This window comes from Halichoerus grypus, chromosome 9 (genome assembly GCF_964656455.1).
Source record: "Halichoerus grypus chromosome 9, mHalGry1.hap1.1, whole genome shotgun sequence".
NCBI classification, from domain to species: Eukaryota; Metazoa; Chordata; class Mammalia; order Carnivora; family Phocidae; genus Halichoerus; species Halichoerus grypus.
In genome coordinates this window covers 141,054,436-141,082,408 of record NC_135720.1, presented here as the reverse complement: position 1 = coordinate 141,082,408, position 27,973 = coordinate 141,054,436, and the positions used below count along the sequence as shown (strand labels likewise).

General features: G+C 43.9%; 1 protein-coding gene across 5 annotated transcripts in view; it reads left to right on the top strand.

Annotated features, from left to right (window-relative positions):
- The window catches only part of RIPOR2 (RHO family interacting cell polarization regulator 2), a 213,870-nt gene that overhangs the window by 134,562 nt on the left and 51,335 nt on the right, over positions 1-27,973 (top strand). For 4 of the 5 annotated variants that reach the window (XM_078055749.1, XM_036112200.2, XM_036112203.2 and 1 more), the window contains exons 2-3: positions 26,058-26,184; positions 27,521-27,676. In XM_078055749.1, coding sequence (XP_077911875.1) covers positions 26,058-26,184; positions 27,521-27,676 — 283 coding nt within the window. Of the gene's footprint in view, positions 1-24,938; positions 25,212-26,057; positions 26,185-27,520; positions 27,677-27,973 lie in introns of those variants that run through there. The other variant, XM_036112201.2, reaches the window with a different exon arrangement.

The window sequence follows — 27,973 nt, the reverse complement described above, 5'->3', positions numbered from 1 at the left end:
TCGGATGCAGAACAAAGATGAATTCAAACCATCTTGTGTTATTGCCATCACATTTCTTCACTCTGAGAAAATAACATGACAGTTGTCAGTAGTAGAAAAACCAAATCTAAAGCCCACCTTCCCCTCCTGTAGAATATCAGCCTAAGAAACTCATTCCTAAAATGTGTATCTGAAGGGGGCACCAGGGTGGCTCAATCGGTTGACCGTCTGCCTTTGGCTCAGCTCATGATCCCGGGGTCCCGGGATGGAGCCCCGCATCGGGCTCCCTGCTCGGCAGGGAGTCTGCTTCTCCGTCTCCCTCTGCCTCTCCCCCTGCTTGTGCTCTCTCACTCTCTCTCTCTCTCAAATGAATAAGTAAAAATTCTTAAAAAATATGTATATCTGAAGCAAACTGTCAACCATTTTGGTTTGTTTGCACAGAACTGGTAGCATTGAGCGGTTTCAAACTGCCTAATTCAACATGTGAAAAAGCAAGAATCCAAATAACTTCTTTTTATTTATTTATTTTTTAACTTTGCTTGTTCGTCTTTTATCTATTTATTTATTGCAGTAATCTCCATGCCCAGCATGGGGCTTGAACCCATGACCCCGAGGTCAAGAGCTGTATGCTCCTCTGAGGGAGCCAGCCAGGTGCCCCCAAAGAAGCTGTTTTTAGAGTAGAACTGCTTCAGCGGGGCAGTGGAGGTGCTGCAGGCCTTGAGTTGGGGGGTGTCCTCACCGTGGGGACCCCCTGAGGGGACAACCGGAGATGAAAGAGTGGCCGGCTGGCCCACAGGGCCCTGGCCCCCGCGGAGCGGTCAGCCGCGCTGGAGCCCCTTCCCCTGCAGGCCGACTGCCCTGTTTCCCTCTCTACCACCTCTTTTCTGCACACGCCTCCTTCCCTGTTCCTAAAGTTTACCGTTCCTGAAGCCCAAGTTCAAGACCCCCGTGATACTGCCCTATGTCCCGTGGACGTTTGCAGATTTCACATCGTGTCCCCCTGAAGCCTCAGAGCCCTGTAAGGTAGCGGGACTCAATTAACGCCCCTGGGTCCCCGGATCGGGAAGCAGAATGTGCAGGTAAAGTGGCTTGTGCGACATCACGGTGCTGAAGGGCTGGGTCAGCACTGAGTGTCCCCACTCCTTGTTTGGGGTCTGTCGGCCCCAGAAGACCCACTCAGCCAGCCTTTGTGGCAAAAACAGTGTGAGGCTGGAGAGAGGGAGAGGTGATTCGTTCTGCCTGCCCCATGCACTCACCATAATGTGGCCTATTTGAGCCCAAATTCATCGGGAGCCCGAAGTCTGAGTCTCTTCTCTCATTACCTGACTAATGCTCTCAGTCTGATATGTATTTTGCACATGGAAACCTACCCCTATAATGACCAGAGAAGGGTCAGGAACTGCTCCCGTTTCAGGCTCCCATGACATTTCCAGAAAAGTTTGACCTTTGAGTTCTGTCATAATGGTCTTTGGCCTAAAATAGGATCGAAATGACATGTGCTGTTTCTTTTTCAAGGGTTTTGTTGTTGTTGTTGTTGTGTTTTGTTTTGAAGATCCTCAGTGTGTGTTTCCTCACATTAAGATATTTTCCAGATGTAATTTTTTTTTTTTTTTTGGCTCCCGTTGTTGCAAAGTGACTCTTTCCCCAGTGATGGAAGAGAGCAGCCAAAGCAGAAAGAGGCTGAGGGGCTGCATTAACGCAAGATGCTTCCATGTATGTGGATGTGTAGTTATCGAGCTAGAGGTACTGAGAAAACCAGATTGAGGAAATGTGTAGTTTTTCCCTTAAAGAACTAGTTTCATCCTTTACAGTCTGACGGGGGCAGAATAGACCCAGGTGACCTCGCACACATACTACACCTGCCAAAAAGGACCTTCCTCCATCACCTTCCTGTAGGTAAATCACATGATCCTGAATGTGGCACAGAGGCCAAGCCTTCCTGCGCACAGGGGTGTCTGAAGTTTTTAAAAATTTTTTAGAAGATTTTATTTATTTATTTGAGAGAGAGAGCATGAGTGGGGGGAGGGGTCAGAGGGAGAAGCAGACTCCCCGCTGAGCAGGGAGCCCGATGCGGGACTCGATCCCAGGACCCTGAGATCATGACCTGAGCCCAAGGCAGACGCTTCACTGACTGAGCCACCCAGGCGCCCCAAGTCATTGCAATTTTTAAAAATAAATGCACATCCGGGGCACCTGGGTGGTTCAGTCGTTAAGCGTCTGCCTTCAGCTCAGGTCATGGTCCCAGGGTCCTGGGATCGAGCCCCGCATCGGGCTCTCTGCTCAGCGGCAAGCCTGCTTCTCCCTCTCTCAGTCCCCCTGCTGTGTTCCCTCTCTCGCTGTGTCTCTCTCTGTCAAATAAATAAATAAAATCTTAAAAAAAAAAAAAATAAATAAATGCACATCCTGAATTATAAATGAGGGTACATGTGTGTCATATTGCATGTTGACGTAAAGCCCCCCTTCTATTGTGAAATACCCAATCTAAATAAAAATGTTTTCTACAATAGTAATTGGAATAATAACAGAGACCCTTTAATAGCATTTCCAGTGTGCCAGGCACCTGTCTTAATTCCCTGAGTCCTCATAGGGTCCTGAGGTCATTCCTGTTATCATCTCCAGTTTATAGATGAGAGACATGAGGCCCAGCAAGACTCGTATGAGCAGAGCCCACTTTTAAACCTGGGTCGTCTGGACTGTGGCTGTGGGCATAAATACACAAAGACCCCGTATTCAGAGTTCCCACAGGAACTGCCACTCAGTAGCATGCTCGGGAAGCGGGAGTCCCACCGCACGACTGAGCTGGGTTGAGGTGGCTGGATCACTTGGCGTAGTAACTCGGTCCTCAAAGACTGTCCATGTGGTTCTCAGGCTGAGGTTGATATCCAGGCATCAGTGAGACTCCTTGATATTTTCCTGTAATCATCGAGAAGGTTTTGGACATTGCCCAGCCACAAGGTTCCGGATTCCAGCTAGGTAAGCAGTGTGTCTGCATAGGACCCCTAACGGAGACATGAGCCAGGCGCCACTCCTCAGAGTAGGCTGTGCACCCTGATAAATCACGCCCTGTCGGTGGCCAGGCTCCTTCCTCATTGCACACGACCAACCCTCACGATGCCTCAGAGATCTGGGCTGCTCCGAAAAGGGGGAGGGAAATAGCGAAAAAGTAGAGGAAAAAGGAATCATGCATTCTTTTTCATAAAGACTATTGTCTGATCCATACCCACATGTAAAGTATCCCCCGATCCGTTTTGTCTTAGTTACTGGATGTAGGAAAACAAGATCATTGTTAATTCGTACAGCTTTAATTTATGCATAGGAGAATTATATAGGGTAATTACCTGCAATTGAAGAAAAATGAATCATGTCAGCTCTGCTTAATCGTTGTACAGTTTGCCACTCTGTTTCTCTATTAGAAAAGATTCGAAGCAGTAACGAGTGTGTGTGAGATGCAAACTTGCATGGGTGTGTTAAATGAAGTATTCTTTTCCCTTTGATGTGCATCACAAATAGAGTCCTCAGGTCTGGACTGACTGGATTTGAATAGGATTCCCAGAACAATAGCTTTAATTTACTGACTTAACTCCCGGTTCATCTTTTCCAGAATGCCCATTTTTCAAATCCATGTGAGATAAGTTATTTTCCTGGGCCCCATGTTAGCCTGAGTCTAATTTCTTTTGTGGGAATAATTTAGTGGGAATGATGATGATTTCCTTTGTCGACACTGATGGGGGATTTATAGTCATGATTACTAGCTTCCACATGGTCTCCGGATCTCTGTGATCCAGTGGCTTCCAAAAGCTAAGCCTAAAACAAGCAGCTGGAACAAATTATGGAGCATTGAGTGGACATGGATGGAAATATCCTTGTGAGTTTTATCAAGCAATGGATGGTTTGAACTCATATAAAATAGTTCAGAGAAGAATAAGACTTGGTAAAAGTTTGCTTAAAAAATTACACTGTGTGACTTTTCAAACATTTGAGACAGGCTACAATAATGTACAGTTTATAAAAAGGAATTAATGTTCGCACTACAATTGAGCGGTGAGTTTTGCTCTGAACTTCCTTGAAGCCAGGCAAAAGAGAGTCCGTGGTAGATTATCACTTAAGTTTTTGCTTTCAGAAAGATGGACATACAAAAAACACAGTAGTTCCTCAGAGGGCGGATTCCCCTGGCAACGAATTATAAAAGAAATGTCTCGGGGCACCTGGGTGGCTCAGTCTGGTTAAGCATCTGCCTTCGGCTCAGGTCATGATCCCAGGGTCCTGGGATCGAGCCCCACATCAGGGAGTCTGCTTCTCCCTCTGCCTCTGTTCCTCCCCCTGCTCATGCTCTCTCTCTCTCAAATAAATAAATAAAATCTTTTAAAAAAAATTAATTAATTAAAAAAAAAGAAAGAAATGTCTTATGTGGGAACTTATATGTAGAAGAGGTTAAACTGAGCTAGTTAAAACAACGCCTTGCAGTCAGGTTCAAAAGGCAGCACCTTGTGTTTTGAACTGACTCCGATTTTCTTATCCTTCCACTGGATTCCCCTAAAAATCCAAAAGGAGCAGTCAGAGGACAGTTCATGAAGAAAAAAGGAACATGTATATTTGGCCCTCAGTTGCTATTGTTTGGAAAACAATGACCCCACTTTTCTAAGGCAAAGTTACATGCCCTAATCAGATTCTGTCTTCAGGGGCAGTTGAGCGTGACTCACCCCTTGCCCACCCTCCCCGCACACCCCTCCCAGGGGAGCCCAGCTCAGACAATTGAGTTGCAACTCCATAATAATCTGGTTAATGTGCCAGAATTTCTCACTTGAGATTTTAGGTTCTAGCAAGACCAACTCGATTAGCAAAATAAATCAGAGCATAAAAACATAAAACTTGCATTGTTTCGGTAAGGCCATTGGTGTTTTTATTCTTGACCTTGATGAGGATGACGATGGTGACGAAGATGGTGATGATGATGGTGATGGTGGAGATAATGGTGATGATGGGATAGGCATCAGTTTCACTGAGTACATGCTTTGTGCCTGGCATTTTGCTTTACAAGCCTGATGTCCCTCAATCCTCATAAGGACTTTAAGTCATAGATACTATGATCCCCATTTTACAGAAGAGGAAACCATTGTCCCAAGGTCAATGTCCCAAGAGGGAGATGCATACCAGTTGCATGACTGCCGACTGATTCTGTAACCACATGCCTACCATACGACTTCATTTGTCTTTGTGTGCACGTATGTGTTTGAACTTCTGGATCCTGCTGCTTCTTTATTCTCACTTGCTCCTTCTCTCTACCCTCTACGAAGACACTGGCTGTGGGATTCTCTAAGATTCTGTATAACTCGAGACCCTCTATCAATCAACTAGAGCTTCGATGGCATGAAATTGCTGAGTCCGCTCTCAGGAAATACGTGATACTTGCATGCACGATGTTTACATGTGCTCTTCGTTTGCTAGGACAAATGTTCTCACGTGAACCATTTTCCTTGACTCTAGAAGTACTAACAGAAACGTAACTGTAAATTAATACTGCCCTTTCTTGTTGCGGATATTGATTGTGGCACACAGTGTAATCTGGAATCCAGCTCTGGAGGGTGGCAGAAGGTGGGGTATGGTGACTGGTTGTGTCTACCACCTGTCTGCATGTTGCCCCCTTTCCTCTTCACCCTGAGTACCCCAGGCTGAACAGTTGGGGGGCATCTGCTCTTGGGGCTGTAACCCCGCACTGCTAACTTGGAAACAATAGAGCCATTCTGCCAAATGATATATTTTTGGTGCACAGAAAAATTCTATCCCTCCACGGGATCAAAATACATTCCTATGTGAATTCATGTCATTTTTGAAAGACATTACTTAGTTCACATTCTGAATTGTGCTCATCCCATTTGATTGTACTCAACACCCACATTCAATGTTCTCTGTACTTTCAATTCCAAAGTCTGAGCAGAGGTTTGAGAAACATACAGTGTGGATGACATCCTTCAAAAAAGAAAATGTTCAGAGCTGCTGATTGTCTGGAGGGTGTTCGCTGAAAAACTAGCAAATCATGCCATAGAAAATCACCTCTTAAAAAATGCCTGCTTATGGGGTAAAATATCCTAGGACCTGCACCATATTTAATACCAACCGCATTTTTTTAAAAGATTTTATTGTTAAGTAATTTCAACACCCAATGTGGGGCCCGAACTCACGACCCCGAGATCAAGAGTCACGCGCTCCACTGACTGAGCCAGGCAGGCGCCCCCCAACTGCATTTTTTAAATAGGAAAATCAACTGTTTTTGACTGCCTCTGCACATATCATATAATCTCTATCATTGAAGACTAGCTCAGTTTACTAATTCAATTCTCAAGAGACTAGAGAACACACAGTACCTAGGTAAATTATAAAACTCATGCAATCAACTCCTATGAAGCTTTTCTCCTCTGGGAGATGCACAGGGAGGCTCAACCTAGACCTTATTCAACTAAAAATGACTTGATAATACATTCTCATCACCATTACAATACGAATAGCAAATGCATATTCACTCTTCTAAGCACTTGACATTCACTGACCTATTGACTCTTCACAGCAACCTGTGAGCTTGGTCTTTTTGTCATCCCCATTTTACAGGTGAGGTCAACTGAGGCCTGGAGAGGCTAAGCAACCTGTCAAAACTACACATATAAAGTGGTCTTGCTGGCCACAAACCCAGGCAGGCTGAGTTCTTTTGTCCCAACAGCCCTGAGATAGAAGGCATTACATTTCTTTTAGAGAGAGAGAGGGAGCAGGTGGGGTGGAGCAAGGGCCAGAGGGAGAGGAGAGAAAAATCCTCAAGCGGACTCCCCACTGAGCGTAGAGCCTGACTGGAGTTGGGGGGGGGAGGGGGGAGGGGTGGAGTCTCATGACTCTGGGATCATGACCTGAGCCAAAATCAAGAGTCAGGCGCCCAACTGACCAAGTCACCCAAACGCCCCCTAGAAAGCATTACTTTTAAGTCTTCACAAGAATGGAAAAGTTTTTCTTTTAAATCCTAAGATTCCCAGAACCGTTCCCTTTTTCTGTCATTCAATAAAGATACAATTATATCCTGCTTTTCTGACAAAGACTTGCAATGTCTTTCAAATATTTTTTGTAGTGGAATTGGAATCAGGTGACCAGAGACCCATTAATGACTTAATTTTTTACATATTAAAAGAATGGAAGGGAGATAGGATCAGTGATTGCTGCATATCATGTGCACAGAGAAAATGTAAACCCTGGGAAGATTTTTTTTAAGAATGCCTATCCCCAAGCCCCACCCCAGATCAGCTAAATCGAAATCTCTGGGGATAAGGCTCAGATAGTGACATTTTTAAAAAGCTCTCCAGGTAAATAATAATAATAATAATAATAATAATAATAATAATAATAATTGAAATAAAACTCCCCAGGGGACTCTAATACACAGCCAGGTTTGGGAACATCTAAATTAGATGTTGCAGTATGTTAGGTTTTTTCTAATTATTGATAGTTAATAGGAAGTTACAGAGGCTGGGATGTAGGTTAAATATTTATTTCAGTGTAGCAAATGTTTTCAAATAAACCAATGACTGAGTTGCTAACAGTGGTCATGATTCTCTGGATTTAACCAGAGTGTAAAGGTACAGGGAGGGCATTACCCCTGAATGGCAAAGATTGCCCATTTATTTTTGTTGAATCTAAAATGCTGTCATGGGATGCCCAGGTGGCTCAGTCAGTTAAGTGTTTGCCTTCGGCTCAGGTCATGATCCCAGGGTCCTAGGATCAAGCGCCATATTGGGCTCCCTGTTAAGTGGGGAGTCTGCTTCTCCCTCTCCCTCTCCCTCCGCAACCCCCAGCTCATGCTCGCTCTCTCTTCTCTCTCAAATATCCAAATAAAATCTTAGAAAAAAATAAATTGCTGTCATTATCGTTATACTGTGTTGTTAACCCATAATGAGCACCTCATTGTGGGAATGGTTATAAAATAAGAAAATACAACACAAGGAGCCTAATAGAAAAGTATCATTCTGAGCCATCTGAGCACCCAGTTACTACCAATGGATGATGTTGGTGGGGCATTCTGAACACTGATGACCCTCTGCTCCAGGTTGATGGGAAGTCATGTTAAGAAATAGGCAAAGAAAACTAGGGGAGGAATTCTGCCTTCTCAGCTGAAGGAAAATGGAGTTGGGTAGACACAAGAGCACATCTGGGAGGTAGACACTCAACTCTTCCAACAGTCTTGTGGATGGTGGCCTACAGGTCAGTTTTCTTACCTAAACAACAGGAATCATGATAACTATCATACCCGACAGGGTTGCTAACAGGATATAGAGTAGCTGTCAAAGCCTTTGGAAAGGAGGAATCTGCAAACCTAAAATGTTATTTCCAATCTCCTCTTTGAGGCCCTGAGGCGATGCTGGAGACACACAGAGCTGCTTAGCCACCAGAAGAGGAACCGTTCTATTTTTCTTTCCAAAGGGTCACCTATTCTAAAGTCTTCTTAATTTAGCACCTGCTACTACATTCTTTGGAAAGAAGCTCCCTGTGCTGGAGAAGGTCTTTGTCCATTGGCTTGAATGCCTACCTTCCCTACACGGAGATTATTTCATTTTTTTGTTTTTGCATGGCTCTTATTACCCAGTCCCATGCCCAGTCCCAGTTTGCTTGAAGTATGCATTTGTTGCTGCAAGTCCTGACAGCCTTCGACCCCCCTGTCCCCTTGTCAATGGTGAAAGTCTCAGGGTACTCCCACGAGCTTCTCCCTGCTAGCCAGAGGACAGAGGCAAACTCTGAGGCTCCCTGACCACACAGCTCCCTTTCCATTGGCCCAAGAGACATGGTTCCAGTTTGGAGTGCCTGTGTTTACACAGATGTTGGCCGGAGTGCAGTGGAAAATTAGGTGGATTTGGAACCTAAAGCCAGTTAATTTGACCATCAGTGTGGTCAAATTATAGACTTCTTGTTTGCTTTGAAGTGGGATAGAGTAGACCCACCAAGCTAAAAGGCCAAACAAAATCTCCTTCTCTTCTTAGAGAAAATAGACAAATTTCCCTTCTCGATGACCTCGTCTTTATCTACACCAGGATCTGAGCAACTCAAGGATTATCCTGCATCGCATCCATCTTGCCTTCACCATTTTTCCGTTTACTGTGTCCTGAAGTGGTCCATAAAGAGGGCAAAGGTTAAGAATTACTGTCTCCTGGGGCACCTGGGTGGCTCAGTTGATTAAGTGTCTGCTTTCAGCTCAGGTCATGATCCCAGGGTCCTGGTATTGAGCCCTGCGTCAGGCTCCTTGCTCAGCGGGGGAGTCTGCTTCTCCCTCCCCCTGCTCTTATGCTCTCTCTTGCTCTCTCTCTCCCTCTCAAAATATAAGTAAAATCTTAAAAAAAAAAAAAAAAATTACTGTCTCTAAAGTCATTCTTTCCTGCTTTATGCTGGATGAGTGTCCTGATACCCATATGCTACTTGAGATTGTCTTATTTTTCTAGCACTGGGCTAGTAGACACCCAATAAATTATTAAAATATTCAATAAACAGACTTAATAGAGCAAATGGAATAACAAATTCCTGACTACCCATCACCCCATTGCAACAGTTGTCAAGAATTTGCCACATCTGCTTCATCTATTCCTTTTGTTATTGTGGTTGAAGCATTTTAAAGCAAATCTAGACCTTAGGTCATTTCACTCCTATACCCTTTGGTGTGTGTCTCAAAAGTATGGACATTTTCTCACATAATCCTTATTCCATTCTGTGCCTAAACAATTAGCAATAGCTCTTTTTAATATCTACTTCATATTAAAATGTCCCAAGTGTCTAAAATATGACCTTTGTTCCGTTGGTTTGTCATCATGATCAAAATAGGATCCACACATTGCATCTGGTTGGTAGGTCTGTTGAGTCTCTTGTTGCCCTACCCCTTCTCTTTTTTCCTTGAAGAAATTATTTGATTGGTAAGTTGTCTGAGGTCCTGCAAAGTGGTCCCAGGGAGATCTGTTCCCTGCTTTATTTCTCCCAGGCTGTCCAAAGAATCATTAGGTCTCACTCTGTTTAGAACGCCGCCCACGCTGATGGGAGGGGGAGGAAGGAGACAGTCGGTAAGGACCCATGAAAATGAGTGACAACCACTTTCTCACCAGTGAACCAAGGAAACACTTTAAAAGACAAGGGCCAAAGGAAGACCAAACATTGCAGAGTGAGATCTCAGTCCCAAAAGACTGAAAGTAGTTCTTCACACAGTTCTGGTGTGACCCAGCGAATGGAGTGAATTCCGTGAGTGATCATAGGGAAGGTCTAGCAGATAGCAGGGTTTCAAGCTGGTGAGAGGGGGTGGTTGAGAGGCGCGTTAGGGGAGACAGGTGGTCTTGGGAAAAGTCTTCCAACCCCTCATTTTCCTGCTCTATAAAAATGGACCTGGGGCCCCTGGCTGACTCCATTGGTTAAGCATCTGATTCTTGGTTTTGGCTCAGATCATGATCTCGGGATCCTGGGATCGAGCCCTGCATTGGCCTCTGAGCTCAGTGGGGAGTCTGCTTGTCCCCCTCCCTCCCCTCTGCTCCTCCTTGCACTCTCTCTCTCAAATAAATAAATAATCTTTTTTCTAAAAAAATGGATCTGACCCTCCTCTCTAGGTAAATTGACTCAGGACAGTGAGAGGGGAAAGCATCCTGACCGTGTCTTTTAGGCTCAGAATCCAAGTCATACGTCATTTCACATGTGTACAAATAAGGCTATCGTGTGTTCTTTTGTCCTGGGTGTTAGAAATTTACCATATGTGGAAGGATCCAGTTCTTTGGTGTGGGTCTTTCTTTGGTAGGAAGAAGCCATAAGCATTTGTTCTTTCTTTGCACTAAATTGTACTTTAAGCTAAGGATTAGATGGGCTTTTGCTTCCTTGCTGTTTTTACAGCTTCGATTCCTTTGGAGAAAGCAAAGGATAGTAAGAAATTACTAACCAGTCTTGGTATCATAAAAAGGAACATAATTCTGCTTTGTTGAGAATCTAGCTATACCTAACTGCTTTGCATTCTGATGATAAATTATTTGTTTTTGGCAACCCAAAATAACTCAGCAGATGTTATTCACATGGCCACCTTCTTGGTATGCAGCAACAAGGACCAGTAATGAAACCACGATCCTTATTATAGCTGCTTAATTTGCCAAAATTACCATGCAGAGAACATGTGTCCAGAGAACAAATCTAAAAAGCCACTCAATTTTGAAGATGCTGGCAGATGATGACATGCTCATGCCCAGCCTAACTCCTCTAGAATCCCGGAATAACTTTCCGACACCAAGTTCTTCCAAAAGGAATCCATCGGTACAGTTTACTTCAGCTGTACTTTGTTTAATAATAATCCACACACCGTCATACAAAACACCACAGAGTAGGGAGACCCAGTTTAAAATTATCAGAGAAATGTACTTCAGGGCAGGGAGAATTCAACATGACAGATCAAGTTCTCCCTATTAATACATAATGACCGGAAAATGCCAATATCTAGCTAGCTCGTGTCCTTAGCCAAAACCTTTTTCTGTTTGTAGGGTGCTTAAAAAAAATTATGAAGTCTAATGAACATTTCTACACTTTCATCGGACTGTAGTGTGATTGATCATTGGGCAGTTGACTCATGGAACAGGTTCACTCCAACACCAATATCCCTTTATCAATTTTTAATTTTCATAATCTGTGCTATGAGAAGTCTTTCTATGAATGTATAGTTACATAAGCGAACCACTTCAATAGCTAACAGTAAGCAACTATATAGGGCCATCAGAACACGTTTGCATTGGGGCGCCCGGGTGGCTTTGTTGGTTAAGTGTCTGACTCTTGATCTCAGCCCAGGTCTTGATCTCAGGGTCGTGAGTTCAAGCCCAGCATGGAGCCTACTTAAAAACAACAATGATAACAACAGAATACCCTATCTTTACCAGGCTTGTAAAAGCTCCATGACACAGGCTGTAACCAAGAGAATGATATAGGTAAGGTCATGAAAGAGTGTCTTGTTCGCATATGCAACTAGGAACAGAGACTGTGAATAATAATGCATATCTTCCCACATAAATTCTGTACGCTTCCCTCCTCTGGATGAGCCCTCACTAGGTTTTTTTGGTAGAAAAAAAGCCAAGTTAGGGACTCTGGGGGCCAAAGCCCAGAAGGAGTCCAGGTGTGCTAACTGGGTTTCTTCATGATTACCAGACCCCCTAAAGCCCCCAGGAGCAGCCCTGCATACCCTTAGGTGTCATTTTCAAGTCTATAATAAGATGCCTGAATGCTAAGCGTTTGAAGTGCTGCTTTTAAAAGTGTTGTCATAACAACAGGAATAAAATGACTAATGTAACTCGAGTTTGAAGGAACTGCCTTAGTTTTAAGTCCATTGTGTTACCTTCGTGTTGTGAGAGCTTAGCTGTAACCTCCTACCTAGCTCACATGAAGGCCGTGATCATTTCACAGCACCACGATCAAGTCCGTGGTTTTAGCTGTATTTGCCATCACGTAATCGTCAATCAATTTGATTTACTTGTTCAGATGGCAAAAAAAAAAAAAAAAAAAAAAGAATGGACCATATGCAAGAATATGTCTTAGTTTGATTATGTAAGCTGTATCTGAAAAGCTTTAAGATAATTTATCCTTTTGGGGCCCCCGGCTGGCTCAGTCAGTGGAGCATGTGATTCTTGATCTTGGGGTTGTGAGTTCGAGCCCCACATTCAGTGCTGCGATTACTTAAAAATAAAAAAAATCTTAGAAAAAAAAAGGTAATTTATCCTTTCTCTGGGATGAAACATACCACGTAGCTTGATTACAAGGCACTAATCCTTTTTCTACGTCTCATGCTCATTAATGAATATCAGTGTTCATCACACGTGCTGGGCAAGGGAAAAAGCACGTTGTGCATAATGATGCTTCCCAGCACAGTACTGGGAACCTTCTCCTAGAACTTCATGGTTTTTTTTCTGTTTAGGATTTCCAAAGATGTAGCTCGGTTCTAGCAAAACAATAAAAAAATAAGAGCTTACAAAAATGGTAATTTTTGTAGAGGCAAACAGCCATAGAAGATGTCAGTATCATTTTGATGCTTTTTTGAAGTAAAGAAGCAACACTCACCATTAGCTAGAAACGAGTTGCCAAGCTCTAGGGATAAACAGGCTGCCTGCAGGAAAGCCTGAAGGAGTTGATGGTGCCAGGCACAGGGCCATTTTCTTCTCTATCAGAGCGTTGTTTTTGAATCTGGTGATCAGAAAGTGAGGCTTTGTGGTGGGTGTATGTTTCTCTCAGCAAGATCAGCCAAGCTGTCTTTGGGGACAGTGTTCCCAAGAGATTTTTCCCTTTTGATATACATGGGTTTTAAATAGAGATATATGTAAATGCACTTACTATTGCTAATAGCTTCAGCCTCCATTGAAGTGCAAAATGCTCTTTCCTTCGGACCAGGAAACAGGTGGTCTTGTTTTGCTATGTAGCTTGCACCAAATGAAGGTCTATTAGTGTTCTAGACTTTTCATTTCAAGATGAGTTATGACAACATTAGTCAAAATCCACTCAGCCCCTCTTGAGATTGAAGCTAGTTTTATGTCCTAAATCGTTTCTCTTCTAATTGTCATGAGGCCAGCCGCAGCTCCCTGCGTTTATTTGATCCACCAGAATAGAAGAAGAAACAGTTTTCATTTTCCCCAGAGGTTGTAATGGTGTCAATTACCTACAGGCTCTTGCAACTGACTGTCCCAGAGAATAGACGTGCTATTAACATTTCTTCTTTACTCTTCAAATGAGTCAGTGAGACCCTTAAAATAGCTTTACCATGCTCTGCTGTCATTGCTTTGAGTGGTGATAAGAGAGAGAGAAAGAAGGAAGCAGTCATGTCAAATTACTTTATTTCTGTAGGTCTCTTCACTTGTAAAATATATATGGTTTTATAATTAATACTTTCCACATAATTGAGAAAAGTCAGATGCATCTTCAAAGGACAAGTTCTAGTTAACAGGAAACACCATTAGTTCACACCAAGCCTTTTACATACATTATCTCATTTTCTCCTTGCAACAACTGAGGTGACTTAGATATTATTGTCATCATTTTATTGAGAAAAGTTGGAGTGTAGGGGGGACTGGAGACTTGGGTGAAACCTGGACCAGCCTGGCACCAGAGCCAATGTTTTTCTATCCTACCTTGTACTAAGAATCAAAGAAGTCGGTGCAGATAGATGGTGCCTACCCTCAGAAGTTTATAGCTGGGTTGAAGAGATGAGGTATTCAAGAAAATAGTTATAATAAAGGGGGTCCCTGAATCTGTGAGTTCCCACCAGTGATGCAGAGTTTTGCTGTTCATGAGGAAAGACCCTCTAGCCGAACTGCTCAGAAAATGCTATGAAGAACAGTTGGCTTTTGGGTCAATGAAGGTAATGGGTTAAACCCATTGAATAAGAATCCACGAGTCCATTCTGACAATAAAGGAATAAACAAACAAATACATAAAAAAGATTAAGGAAAGCTCTTTCTCATAGTAGAAAAATGTTATTGAGTTCAAAGAGTACCATTTTGCCACCATCATAGTAATACTTGATTTGGGCAAGAACCATCAATGGAGGCTAAAACTCCTGAGTCAGAGTAACAAGATACTTGCGTAGCCTCAAAGTACCTCCTTACCAACCACTTATCAATTAAAGAGACAAAAATAGTAACTTTCCAGGGGAGAAACTGACCAAACACACCTCAACCTAATGATCAACGTTAACACCACCAATCATGGGACCACGTGACTCCTTGTATCTACCGATGCAATTCCTTAAAAGGACAACAGTATCACTTATGTGATGTCACTGCCAAAAATGCAGAGCCTGAATCTAATTATGAGAAAATGTCAGACAAACCCAAACTAAGGAACATTCTAGAACACAGCTGGTCTGTGCCATATGAAAATGTTAATGTCATGAAAGACAAAGGCCAAGGAACCATCCCAGATTAGAGGAGACTAAAGACACATGACAAGAGAGACAGTGCACAATCCTGGATTGTCTCCTGTCATGGGGGGGGGGGGGGATGATGTGCTGTATGTTATTGGGGACAATTGGTGAAATTTGCATAAGGTCTGTACATTAGATAATAGTATTGTGTTCACGTTTAATTTCCTGACATTAACAATCGTACTATGGCCATGTAAGTGAATGTCTATGTTCTTAGGAAATACACATGGTCATATTTAAAAGTAAATTTGCATTCTATTTGCAAATTGCTCAATGGGGAAGAGCAAATATACATGTAAATATGTATATGCAAATTGCCCTCAAATGATTTAGGAAATTGTGTGTGTGTGTGTGTGTGTGTGTGTGTGTACATACATGGGGACGATGACAAAGTAAAATGTGGCAGACGTCAACAAATGATGAATCTGGATGAAGGACATAGGAGAGCTGTTCGTACTTTTTTTTTTTTACAACTTTTGTGTAAGTTTTAAATTATTGCAAAATCACATGTTTTTTTTTAATTGGCTTTTGAACTAGGCTTCCCAAACACTCGTGTGTTTAGTCCTTATCAGTATTTAAAGTAGTGTGGTTTTTTAATTATCTAAAAATTGTTGTCTTCAGAAAGATGCTGGTTTCCAGCTTTGCTAGCTTTTGCCTCTCCAGATCATTCCCGTTCTGGAGGTAGCCGGTTTTGTCTTCTTTATGAAACTGGGGAATAACAAGGAGCGGGAGTTGTCTCCCATCTGCTTATAGACAGCCATATCTTCTTCTCCAATTACATTATTAAGACTGATTAAAGTAGAGATCATTTTGGGTTATCTTTGGATCTTGGACAACAAATCGCAGCCTGCCAGTGTTGAGCATACCCCCATATACTTAATTATATCTCAATTGATGGACTCCTAGAAACAAGGAAAGAAAACCATCACTATCAGTTTCCAGCGATTCTAAAGATGAATATCTTTCTGTTTCTCCCAAGTTAATTGAACCTAAGTCTTTATTATCATAGTCTCTGTGTTTCTCAAGCACTTTACCTTTTAGAAAGCACTCCTTGATTTTAGGTATGTTTTCAGGCAGACGTACTACCATCTGCAGGGATGATGAGAAGTGGGGTTTAGGAGATGTCCAAGTATCCTTGTAATTGTAAGACTGAATGATGCTTTGATCTCAGTTGAACCTTAAAAGGCTTGTCTGTTAAAATGGGGAGGAAATACAACTCTTGTTCTATGGACACCAAATTGGAGATCCAGCAAGTTTGGGAATTGCCCAAGGGGCCATGTTGGTTCTTCCATCTCTTGCTGAGGGTGAGGCTATGCTGGGTTGTTCTATAGATTTTTGTATCCATCCAGGTCACTTGTCTTAGTCAGTGTCATGTGTCATGCATGCATTTATTATTTGGTTAACAGTGTTGGCAACCGAAAAGCAAATATTAGCATTGACTAAATTTATTTAGTACGTTACAAAAAATAACCAATGACTTAAATATATCTACTTTTTTTTTTTTTTTTAAGATTAGTCAACTTCTGTAATGGGTACCTTGCAACCATATAATAAACAGAGACCTATTTTTAGGATTCATCTTAAATCATCATTTAGCATAGCGGGCTATTTACATCTGGCCCACATGCCTCTTTCAGACAACTGAATTATACTTCTGCTCTTGACCAAGATGTGGGGAGCATAAACAGGATGGCATTGTTAAGAAGCAGAGCAGAGGAACACAAATCGGGCGTGCAGAAATGACTCAGAAGGTGCAAGGCTGGGGGGCAGTGTGCAGCATCCTACATGGCCTCGGGATCAAATCATGAAACCATCAACTCTCAGGTGGTTGGTCATTGAGTCAGCATTTTCCTTTCAAGTCTTGATTTCTTGGCACTTCCTCTTGCAGAAGGAATGATGACTTTTTCTAAAAATTGACCGTGATTTTTTAATAGCTCTATTGATGTAGAATTCGCACACCATAAAATTCATTCATCCTGAGTGTACAGTTTGGGTCTTAGGAAATGTGTGCTGTTGTCCGACCATGGCCAGAGTACAGTTTTGGCATGACCCCATGACACCCCAAAGGTCTCTCCTGCCCCTGTATCTGCTCCCATCCTTGGCACCAGGAAAACCCTTGTACTGATTATAGCATTTGTTACTTTTGCCAGCATATCACCCCAGCAACCTTCCACCTGACCTACTGGTCATCGTCCTATCTCAGAGGATTGGTCTCAGTCTAACTTCTGGAAAGGGCATAGCTTTGAAACTCTGGCGACTGTTGGTTTTTAAGTAGACCCTCTCCTCTCGTGAGCAATGCTTTGGTGCAAATGGAGATATCCCTGATATCTCGTCACTCGGAAATCTCAGATGTCTCGTATTTCCTGTCATCAATGGGAATCTTCCAGAATTACCTGTATGCATTCTTAATCAGAAGATTTCGTTAAATAAAAAGAGGAAAACACCCTAAAGACCTTTCTCTTCAACGGTTAGGACAATGACCATTGGACATGACCAAAGGCCATTGTGCTGTGTTTTAATGTCATGATGTTTGGTGTCCCACAACTTACGCGTGAGCTAATGCTAATTGCTCCCTCATTTCCCAAAGAGAAACCCTGGTGTCAGCCTTGCAGGGGTCCCCTTTGCCTTTGGCCACATCTTAACATCAGAAATAAAAAGCTTGTATCACATAGACTGGTTGGATTTCCTTTCATTAACCAAAGGAACACATGGACTCTGGAGTAGACCTAAGTACCCTTTTAAGATGGTTTAAGAAAAAAGCTCATTTATAAACCCCTCGACATGGTCCTATAAAAAGAATCTGATAAAAATAAGCAGGATACAAAATTTAGCATGCATTATGTTCAAAAATCTTTATGTTTTAAATGGAAAGGAGAGACTTGAGGAATACAAAATACACCGAAATTCTACTGGAGGCACGCTGGGTCTCTCTCACCATCTCTGCCCTGCCTTCTTTCCACTTCTTTTGTACTTTCCTGAGCAGAGCGCTTTTACGCCTGGAAAAACTCAAAATAGCTCAATAATTCCTATTTCTGCAAATGAACCTCAGCATACTTAACTCTAACGATCATCTTCACATTCCTTCTAGCAGACGAGATAGTCTGCCCAGTTACTTTACAGGTTAATCCGTGCCTCCAACTCAACCTCTCTGAACTAGTCAGCTTGGAGACTCTTGCTTGACAGGTGTTGAAAGGAGGTCAGCCTGTAACTGGGCTGTCAGGATCCTTACCTTAGCATCCCTAACCTCGTGGGTCCCCAAGAGGAACGGTTCCAATTTGGGGAGAGAGGCTTGCAACTCAAGCTAATCAAACTCACAAGAACATATAAGGCAGAGTGCCAACTTCTAAAAATACAATGGAACATAGACCTGTCACCAGGACTGAACTTTTCAAAGGTTTTGCTTCCTCTTTTATGACTTCTGCTGGGAGTGTTACCACGAGCTGTGTGTAGGGCCCTGCTGAGGGATAAAAGCTCATCATCACCCACCCTGCCAGCAAATCTCCGGGGGTGATTTCTATCACTCATTCATTTCTTCTTGAGAGTCAGCCGATCGCGAAGTTCTCCAGGTAGCTGGCTCTTTCCCCCCTCTGAATTGCACCCAGATTTGCACATTCGATTTCCGGTCTAAACAAGGCAGGAGACCCAGTGGAGGGAGGGGGGAGTCCTTGATCCCCTGGCCTCTTTTTATCTGCCTCAGCCCCCTCCCCAGACCCTGCCAGCTCCAGGCTCTGTGCCCTTCTCCAAAAGCTGCCTGCTGATTGGAGGAGCTACCTTCTAATTTAAACAAACTCAAGAACTTTCTTTCAGAGGGTGGCGGTCCCTAGCACCCACCAGGGCCCAGGGCACCTGTATCCCCATGTTATGATGTATGAAATCCTATACTCGTTTTCACATCAAAAGCCCCTGGTCTGTGCTTGGATCGCATCACTGGGCAGGAGAGGAGGAAGCCTCGGGATTCACTGTGGAAACAGTCAAGACGAGAAAGAACTGGGGCTTTCTGGCTTGTTTGCCAAGAGGCTCAGCTCCCAACGGAGGGCCTTGTTTAAGTCAAGGTGCTTGGGATTCTTTCCAGAGGAGTTCCGTTCTTGCCATGGATTGGGGGATGGCAGGTGGGGTGGCTGCCTGGTGCACCAGCCGGGCCTCTTGGGACAAAGCAAAGCGAGGAGCAGACCCGCAGCTTGACCAGTGGCCTGAGATCTGAAGCTTTTCTGTGATGTAGGGCATCCAGAGGAATGCTGCTGCCAGCCTTGTCAGGAAGACCCGGCGAGGACTCAATAATTTAGGGACTGCAGACATTCTCGAAGCCCCAGCAGTTTTAAGTAGCAGTATCCAGAGAAGCATTTGTTGCTTTATGTGGAATTTCTTGGTTACTAGATATGGTCTTTGGAGAGCCATGGCGTGATGTCTGGGGTCCAGGGCAGGCTAAGCACTGTCCCCCCCTCTACAAGTTTGGCAGATGAAAATAAAGATGGCGCAAAGCTGAGAACTCATAATAAGGACTTCGCTGGGGGGATCGGAATTGTTCTGGCGTAATGAGAATTTGTGACACCAAACACATCATTTCTTAGAAATCATATTTCTCCTTTGCAAGACTTATAAATATACATGACAGAGTAAATATACTTGTTACCCAACACTTACCAGATATGTTCTTTTTTTGTCCTTTTTTTAAATTGAGGTATAATTGACATGCAATATCCTATGAATTTTAGGTGTATCTCACAGCAAGTCACCATTTTTCCACATTATGAAGTGACACCCCCCCCCCCCCGGATAAGTCTCATTGCCATCTGTCCCATCATATATACTCTTGTGTGTGATGTTCTTTTTCCTCCAGTCCCAACTCGGGGCAGCTCCAAACGTTTGCAATTCCAAAAAAGAATTTTGCATCATGAGGCACCTGGGTGGCTCAGGCAGTTAAGCATCTGCCTTCAGCTCAGGTCATGATCTCAGGGTCCTGGGGTCGAGCCCCGCATCGAGCTCCCTGCTCAGCGGGAGTCTGCTTCTCCCTCTCCCTCTGCCCTATCCCCTTCTCGTGCTCTCTCTTTCCCTCTCTCTCTCTCAAATAAATAAATAAAATCTAAAAAAAAAAAAAATTTTGCATCATACAAATAATACATAACTATATTTCCTTTATGAAAATGAATACAACCATTAAAATATGCCTGACTACCCGTCAGTCTGTCTGCTCCATAGACTATCTTGTGGATGCTTTCAGGACTTTTCTATTCCATGTACATGGTTTTATATTGTTCTGTTTTTAACACTCCTGGTATCACACTCTGTTTTGTTCCACAATTTGTCCCTGGGATCTTTCTATGTGGGCCTATTGATTTTCAACTGCGGCAGAGTATCCTCTCCCATGGTTTTGCCATAATGTACTGACCATTGCTGAAAAGATTAACATTCATATCCTTTCCATTTTTCCACTGGTATATTGCCTGTCATGAACACCCCATAGATGCCCATCTGTGAACTTGAGTCTTTGTCTACAGGACATACCAAAGAGTAGATGGGATGCGTTAAAGGATCCGTATGTTTTACTTCTCAAACAGATACTACCAAATTGCCCTCCAGACTTTGGGTACCGCTTTATACCCCTAACGGCCACAATACTGCAGTTCTACTGTGGTCCTTTTTTTTAGGTTAAGGCTTTTAGGCCAAAGGAGCATTCGCCGTTAAGAATGTAAATTGCCAGTGGAGATGACTGGTTTTAAGTCCTTAAGGCCTTGAAAAGGAATGGTGTCATTTGGGGGGTGTTTTGGCTGGATGCTGGGAACAATGCATCCATGGGGTTTCTAGGAAGCCAGGAGGAGTCTGCAGACTTAGCCGACTCAGTGGGCCCTGAGGTGGGAGTGGGGTCACCAAAAAGGTGGTAAGAGAGCGTCTGTGGGATAAGTTGCAAGTGCGGAGGGGCTGGGGGAGCTGGAAGATGAGTCTCGAAGAACTAGCCCTGCTTCAGAGTTGGGGGTGTGGATGGGCCACGTGTGTGTGTATACTCTTGTTCCTAAGACCGCCTCCTCCGTCTACCCCGTCCCAACCTACTCCCTTCCTCCACGAGCCTGACTGGGGGGGGGGGGGGGCTGTGCACGCTAGTTTTATGACTGTCCTGGGGCAGTTTGTCAGCCTTCAGGAGAACGGACCCGCAGGATAGAGATCTCAGCCCAGACCAGCTCTCGGCCAAATTCTTTCCTGATAATGATCATTTCTAAGACCAGAAAGTCTTGTTCCTACGGATCACCCATTCAACCTATAACTGTGATGAAAAGCCTCTGAGGGTTTTACCCATCCTGAAGCATTTTACATTCTGAGAATCCTGGGCAAACATTTGTTTTATGCTCAAGACCATTCCTGATCTATCACTGAACCGTAGAAGGTAAATTATTCTACCATCCAGTTCATATGTTTTACTCTCTCACTGTTTAATTCATTTAACAAGACAGTTAAACTTTGCAGAGAGAGGCTTATTTAAAACTGAATAGTACTTCTTATTTAAAACTGAATACTAGCCCTTTATCTGATATGTCATTTGCAAATATCTTCTCCCATTCTGTCAGTTATCTTTTGGTTTTGTTGACAGTTTCCTTTGCTGTGCAAAAGCTTTTTATCTTGATGAAGTCCCAATAGTTCATTTTTGCCCTTGCTTCCCTTTGGCATGTTTCTAGGAAGAAGTTGCTGCGGCTGAGGTCAAAGAGGTTGCTGCCTGTGTTCTCCTCTAGGATTTTGATGGACTCCTGTCTCACATTTAGGTCTTTCATCCATTTGGAGTCTATTTTTGTGTGTGGTGTAAGGAAATGGTCCAGTTTCATTCTTCTGCATGTGGCTGTCCAATTTTCCCAACTCCATTTGTTGAAGAGACTGTCTTTTTTCCATTGGACATTCTTTCCTGCTTTGTCAAAGATGAGTTGACCATAGAGTTGAGGGTCCATTTCTGGGCTCTCTATTCTGTTCCATTGATCTATGTGTCTGTTTTTGTGCCAGTACCATACTGTCTTGATGATGACAGCTTTGTAGTAGAGCTGGAAGTCCGGAATTGTGATGCCGCCAGCTTTGCTTTTCTTTTTCCGCATTCCTCTGGCTATTCGGGGTCTTTTCTGGTTCCATACAAATTTTAGGATTATTTGTTCCATTTCTTTGAAAAAAGTTGATGGTACTTTGATAGGGATTGCATTGAATGTGTACATTGCTCTAGGTAGTATTGACATCTTCACAATATTTGTTCTTCCAATCCATGAGCATGGAACGTTTTTCCATTTCTTTGTGTCTTCCTCAATTTCTTTCATGAGTATTTTAGAGTTTTCTGAGTACAGATCCTTTACCTCTTTGGTTAGATTCTTTCCTAGGTATCTTATGGTTTTGGGTGCAATTGTAAATGGGATCGACTCCTTAATTTCTCTTCTGTCTTGTTGTTGGTGTATAGAAATGCAACTGATTTCTGTGCATTGATTTTATATCCTGCCACTTTACTGAATTCCTGTATGAGTTCTAGCGGTTTTGGGGTGGAGTCTTTTGGGTTTTCCACATAAAGTATCATATCATCTGCAAAGAGTGAGAACTTGACTTCTTCTTTGCCGATTTGGATGCCTTTGATTTCTTTTTGTTGTCTGATTGCTGTGGCTAAGACTTCTAGTACTATGTTGAATAGCAGTGGTGATAGTAGACATCCCTGCCATGTTCCTGACCTTAGGGGGAAAGCTCTCAGTTTTTCCCCATTGAGGATGATATTTGCTGTGGGATTTTGCAAATGACATATCAGATAAAGGGCTAGTATCCAAAATCTATAAAGAACTTATCAAACTCAACACCCAAAGAACAAAGAATCCAATCAAGAAATGGGCAGAAGACATGAACAGACATTTTTCCAAAGAAGACATCCACATGGCCAACAGACACATGAAAAAGTGCTCAACATCGCTTGGCATCAGGGAAATCCAAATCAAAACCTCAGTGAGATACCACCTCACACCAGTCAGAATGGCTAAGATTAACAAGTCAGGAAATGACAGATGTTGGCGAGGATGCGGAGAAAGGGGAACCCTCCTACACTGTTGGTGGGAATGCAGGCTGGTGCAGCCACTCTGGAAAACAGTATTGAGGTTCCTCAAAAAGTTGAAAATAGAGCTACCGTATGACCCAGCAATTGCACTCCTGGGTATTTACCCCAAAGATACAAATGTAGGGATCCGACGGGGTACGTGCAACCCGATGTTTATAGCAGCAATGTCCACAATAGCCAAACTATAGAAAGAGCCAAGCTGTCCATCAACAGATGAATGGATAAAGATGTGGTATATATATACAATGGAATATTATGCAGCCATCAAAAAACCCCAAAATCTTGGCGTTTGCAACGATGTGGATGGAACTAGAGGGTATTATGCTAAGCGAAATAAGTCAATCAGAGAAAGACATATATCATATGCTCTCACTGATATGAGGAATTCTTAATCCCAGTAAACAAACTGAGGGTTGCTGGAGTGGTGGAGGGTGGGAGGCATGGGGTGGCTGGGTGATAGACGTTGGGGAGGGTATGTGCTATGGTGAGCGCTGTGAATTGTGTAAGACTGTTGAATCACAGACCTGTACCTCTGAAACAAATAATCCATTATATGTTAAAAAAAAAAAAAGAAGATAGCAGGAAGGGAAAAATGAAGGGGGTGGGCATCGGAGGGGGAGACGAACCATGAGAGACTATGGACTCTGAGAAACAAACTGAGGGTTCTAGAGGGGAGGGCGTGGGGGGATGGGTTAGCCTGGTGATGGGTATTAAAGAGGGCATGTATTGAATGGAGCACTGGGTGTTATATGCAAACAATGAATCATGGAACACTACATCAAAAACTAATGATGTAATGTATGGTGATTAACATAACATAATAAAATTAAATTAAAAAACTGAATAGTCCTTCTCAAAAGTTGGATTTGAGAAATTATAGCAGATTATTTTAACTGCAGTTTTAAAATTTCAAAAAAAAAAAAATTTCAACCAACATCACCTTTTTTTTTTTCCTTTTCTTTGTTGAGCCTAAGAATCACCTGAGGACTTTTTCAAAATCTGGACACCCACGTGGCACTCCGCATTAGTTAAACTGAATGCCTAGGCAGAGGGAACCAGATGTCCATAGTGGAAACTACCAATCCAATGGATAAGAGAAAAAAAAAATTTTTTTTGGCTTAAAAATTTCTAGGAAGTACAAGACAATCATGCCATTAAAATATTTTTAAATGCTTTCATTCTTTTCCTGTGGTCAAAGAACTCCATAATGCAACAACAGATGTATTGAACAGTAATTTACAAAATGAGAGACAATACTAACAAAATTTGCCCAATTTCAGGAAACCTGGGTGGCTCAGTCAGTTGAGCGTCCAACTCTTGATCTCTGCTCAGGTCTTGATCTCAGGATCGTGAGTTCGAGTCTGTGCTGGGCTCCATGCCTACTTAAAAAAAAAAAAAAAATTGCCAAATTTAGACGTTAAGATGTGTTTTTGATTATAACACTTTTGAGTACAGAAATAACGCAAGCTATAATGTCTTCTTGATGTTCATGACGAGTTTGAATGTGGATACAAAGGTCACACAGGCATGCTTCATGCACCCGAGAAGTGGACGGACCTCTTCGTAAGCAGCCAAGGGCACTTAGGAGAACCTCATTAAGTCCTGCATTTTGTCCTGCCCTTGGTGCACTAGATTGAACTTTATTGCACACGCACACACATACTTCCACTTTATCAGTTTGAAAATTCTGAAGAATGCCTGCAAAACTTAAACTCCGCCACCACCACCCCCCCCAAGGCTGGAATGGAAGGGGTGGGACTCTTGTCCCATCCAGGTCAAAGAGCAGGCTTGCTGCCTCCTGCAGGGCCCATCGTGAGTGAGTCAGCACCCGGGCCCTGCAAGAATGCCTGCAAACCCCAGCCAGTCGCGGTACGGGGGAGGGGCCTGTGTGTCCTCTCTCTGGGGAGGCAGCTCACTGCAGCCTCCTTCCTTTGCTCAGCTGCCTAGAATAGAATGCCTTGAGTAGGGCCTGGTGGGGTGGCTCCTCCATCACATCCTATCATCCTATCCCATCTCCTGTCACATCTGGATAGACCGCGGAAGTTCTGCTGTGTCTCTTAGCTGTTCTTGCTGGCTGGCTGGGTCTTTGGAGGACAGTGGTTGATGCCGTTCACACAGGCCGACTTGGTGTCTGCCCACCTTGGACGTCCTCAGTCTGGACAGTAGCTGCCTCCCCCTTCTCCTGGGAGCCTGCTCCTCGGCCGCCCCCCTCTCGGGCTGAGGGTCCCTGCTAACACAATGGTACGTGCTTCCACTGCGCCTGACCTCGGGGGAAAGCGTTACCTGACAGCTCAGGCCCGTCCTTTGGGGGAACTGACCTCGGGCTCGCGGGCCCGCCGAAGCTGTGTTTGGACAATGCGTCTTAGTCATCCGAGGGGAGTCTCAACAAGAGCCAAGCAAGCGACCGAAATGGGGTGTGTGCTTCCTGCGGTCTTGCCCTCTCTCTTTGTCCCTCTGCTCTGGTATTCGTATCATAATAACATAGATGATCAGCACTTGTGGGAACGCTCTCTTTACTGGTTTTCTTTCATGCTCCCACAAGAGTGACACAATCCTATCTTTCGAAATAGACTTAAGGGTAGAGAAAAGGAGAACACGTTGAAGTCAATTCATCTTTAAAGAAAACTAGTGTTTTCAGCCATCTGACTTCTCAGTGTCGAATTCTCCCCTGAGATTGGACTGTGTTTTGAATGTGATGCGGGACCCGGCTGACACTTTGACTTGGCCTGTTTTTGTGTTTCTGCTGTTGTTTTTGTTGTTGAACGGAGGTAAACATTCCGAAGTTTCCATGTTCTTGAACCTTGTCTAAAAAAAAAAAATCCCTGAAAAGAAACCTAAAATGACTGATGATTGTATGCAATTTCTGTTTATTTCTGTCTCAGTAGGTGGGTATCTTTTTTTTTTCTTCACCTGAGAGCTGAACCCTTTGGCTTGAAAAGAACAGGTCATAGGAAAGAAGACTTACAAACAACTAATGGTCTCATGACTCACCTCACCTCCCCTCACCTTTGCCATTGTTGACAAGTGTAGTGTTTTTTCTGTCTGGACCTGCCTGTAATTTGCCCTAATCTTTCCACTGTCTTCCAGGACTACCAGCCAGACTCCCAGAAATCATGTTGGTAGGATCCCAATCCTTCTCTCCTGGGGGGCCCAATGGGATCATCAGAAGCCAGTCCTTCGCGGGGTTCAGCGGCCTGCAGGAGAGACGGTCCAGGCAAGTCGGGTGTGGTTCTGTCCCGGGACGCAGCTCGAGAAGGCTGTGAGCTCATGCCCTCAAGAGGCTCTGCGAACATTCAGCCTTGTTGAAACACACACACGCATGCACATGCACGCACACACGCGTGCATGGTATTTTAATCTCTTCCATGGAAAAGACGTAATGTACCAAAAATTAAGTGCCGTAGTTTCTTTCTGTCATCTAGAATTCCTCCTGCCAAGCAGATGGCTGGAGATTTGGGATGAGCTAGCAGTCTGTGTGCCTGGCTCTCCCCGCCCCCTCCCCTTTGGGCTGCACGTCTCCCACCACAGCCAGACTGGGGAGACTGTGTTTGCTCTAAGTCATGCAGTGGGTAAAGACCGCCTCTGCTGAGCGACTCTGGGCAGCACATGTCCTTCAGACACAGGCTTGGGAAAGTTAGCCTTCCGGTTTCTCCCGAATCTCCCTTCCTCTAAAATAGGACTTCAGGGAACTCAAGAAGGAACGCACGGGTCATGAAATAGGTAACATGGAAAAAGTTTGTCTTCAGTTTTTCCGACACGACAGAGGTCTTGGGCCCTCAGGGGCCTACGTGCTCGACCTGTCCTGTCCCCTTTGGTACAGACGGTTATGCCGAGGGAAAGAGTAACTAGCCTGGGAGGCGCAGGGCGGGCACCTGCCGGCCTCGGAGTCACAGCTTTCCCTTTGACAGCTGGGTCGGTGAGGTTCTGGCCTCTCGGTCTCCTAATCAGATCCGGGGTTGGGGTCTAAGTTCTCTCAGGTGTCCATCTCCGCTTGCAGGCTGCGTCCCTGCCACTAACAGAGACGCTGAGTTCTGCGTTCTCCCTAAAGGTAATGTACTCCAGAAGAAGAAAGCTCACACAAAGCCATGGGTTCGGCTACGTGTGCCTTTCTCTGACGCCGTCTGGAGTAGCCCTTTATCCAGAAACTGTTCATTCACATCCCAGTCGAGTTTAGAAGACGCTTGTGCTCAACATTGCATAGCCCGCGTATTTTTTTCGTCGGATTAGACCCTTCTGCTTCCTCGTTTCCTTGGAAGCACTTGTCCGCGGCTTTCTGTAAGGGTTTGGTGGCATGGTGTGTCCTCACTCAGAGCCCCGGACCTGACCCTGGGGAGCCACTGCTTTGCGGAGCTCCCAGATTTCAGCAGTTCATAAATCTAATAGCAAATCCACTGATGAACCACACGTAGGATGGCTCAGGTTATTCAGCTATCGGGGACCCGTACCTTCCCCACAAGACACAGATATGAACACAAAATGATTCAAAGGGCATTTCTTTGCTCAGACCCTTTTGGATGCCGAGACTCACGATTTCTTTTTCCTTTGCACAGATGTAACTCCTTCATCGAAAATCCCACTGCTCTCAAGAAGCCTCAGGCCAAACTGAAGAAAATGCACAATTTAGGACACAAAAACAACAACCCTCCCAAAGAGCCTCAGCCTCAGAGGGTGGAAGAGGTCGTCAGAGCCTTGAAAAACGGACTCGAGTAAGAACATCGACGCTAAGAGCGCCCTAGAACGTTTTTCCTTTCTAAAATCCTCAGGGGGAGGACGGGTGCACGGAAAAGTTTTAAGAGATCATTTTAAAATGTCTATTTCTGTAGTAGACATTTTATTCTTGCACCGTAATTGAGGAAGCCTTCAATGAGTCTCAAACGTGTGAAATATGTCGAGATGCCGCATCACATCCATAGCACCGAGGGAGATCCGAACTAGTGATGTGTTTAACTCAGCGCAGTGTTGGGTTTCACATAAACGACGATGGACAGACAGCTCCATTTTAG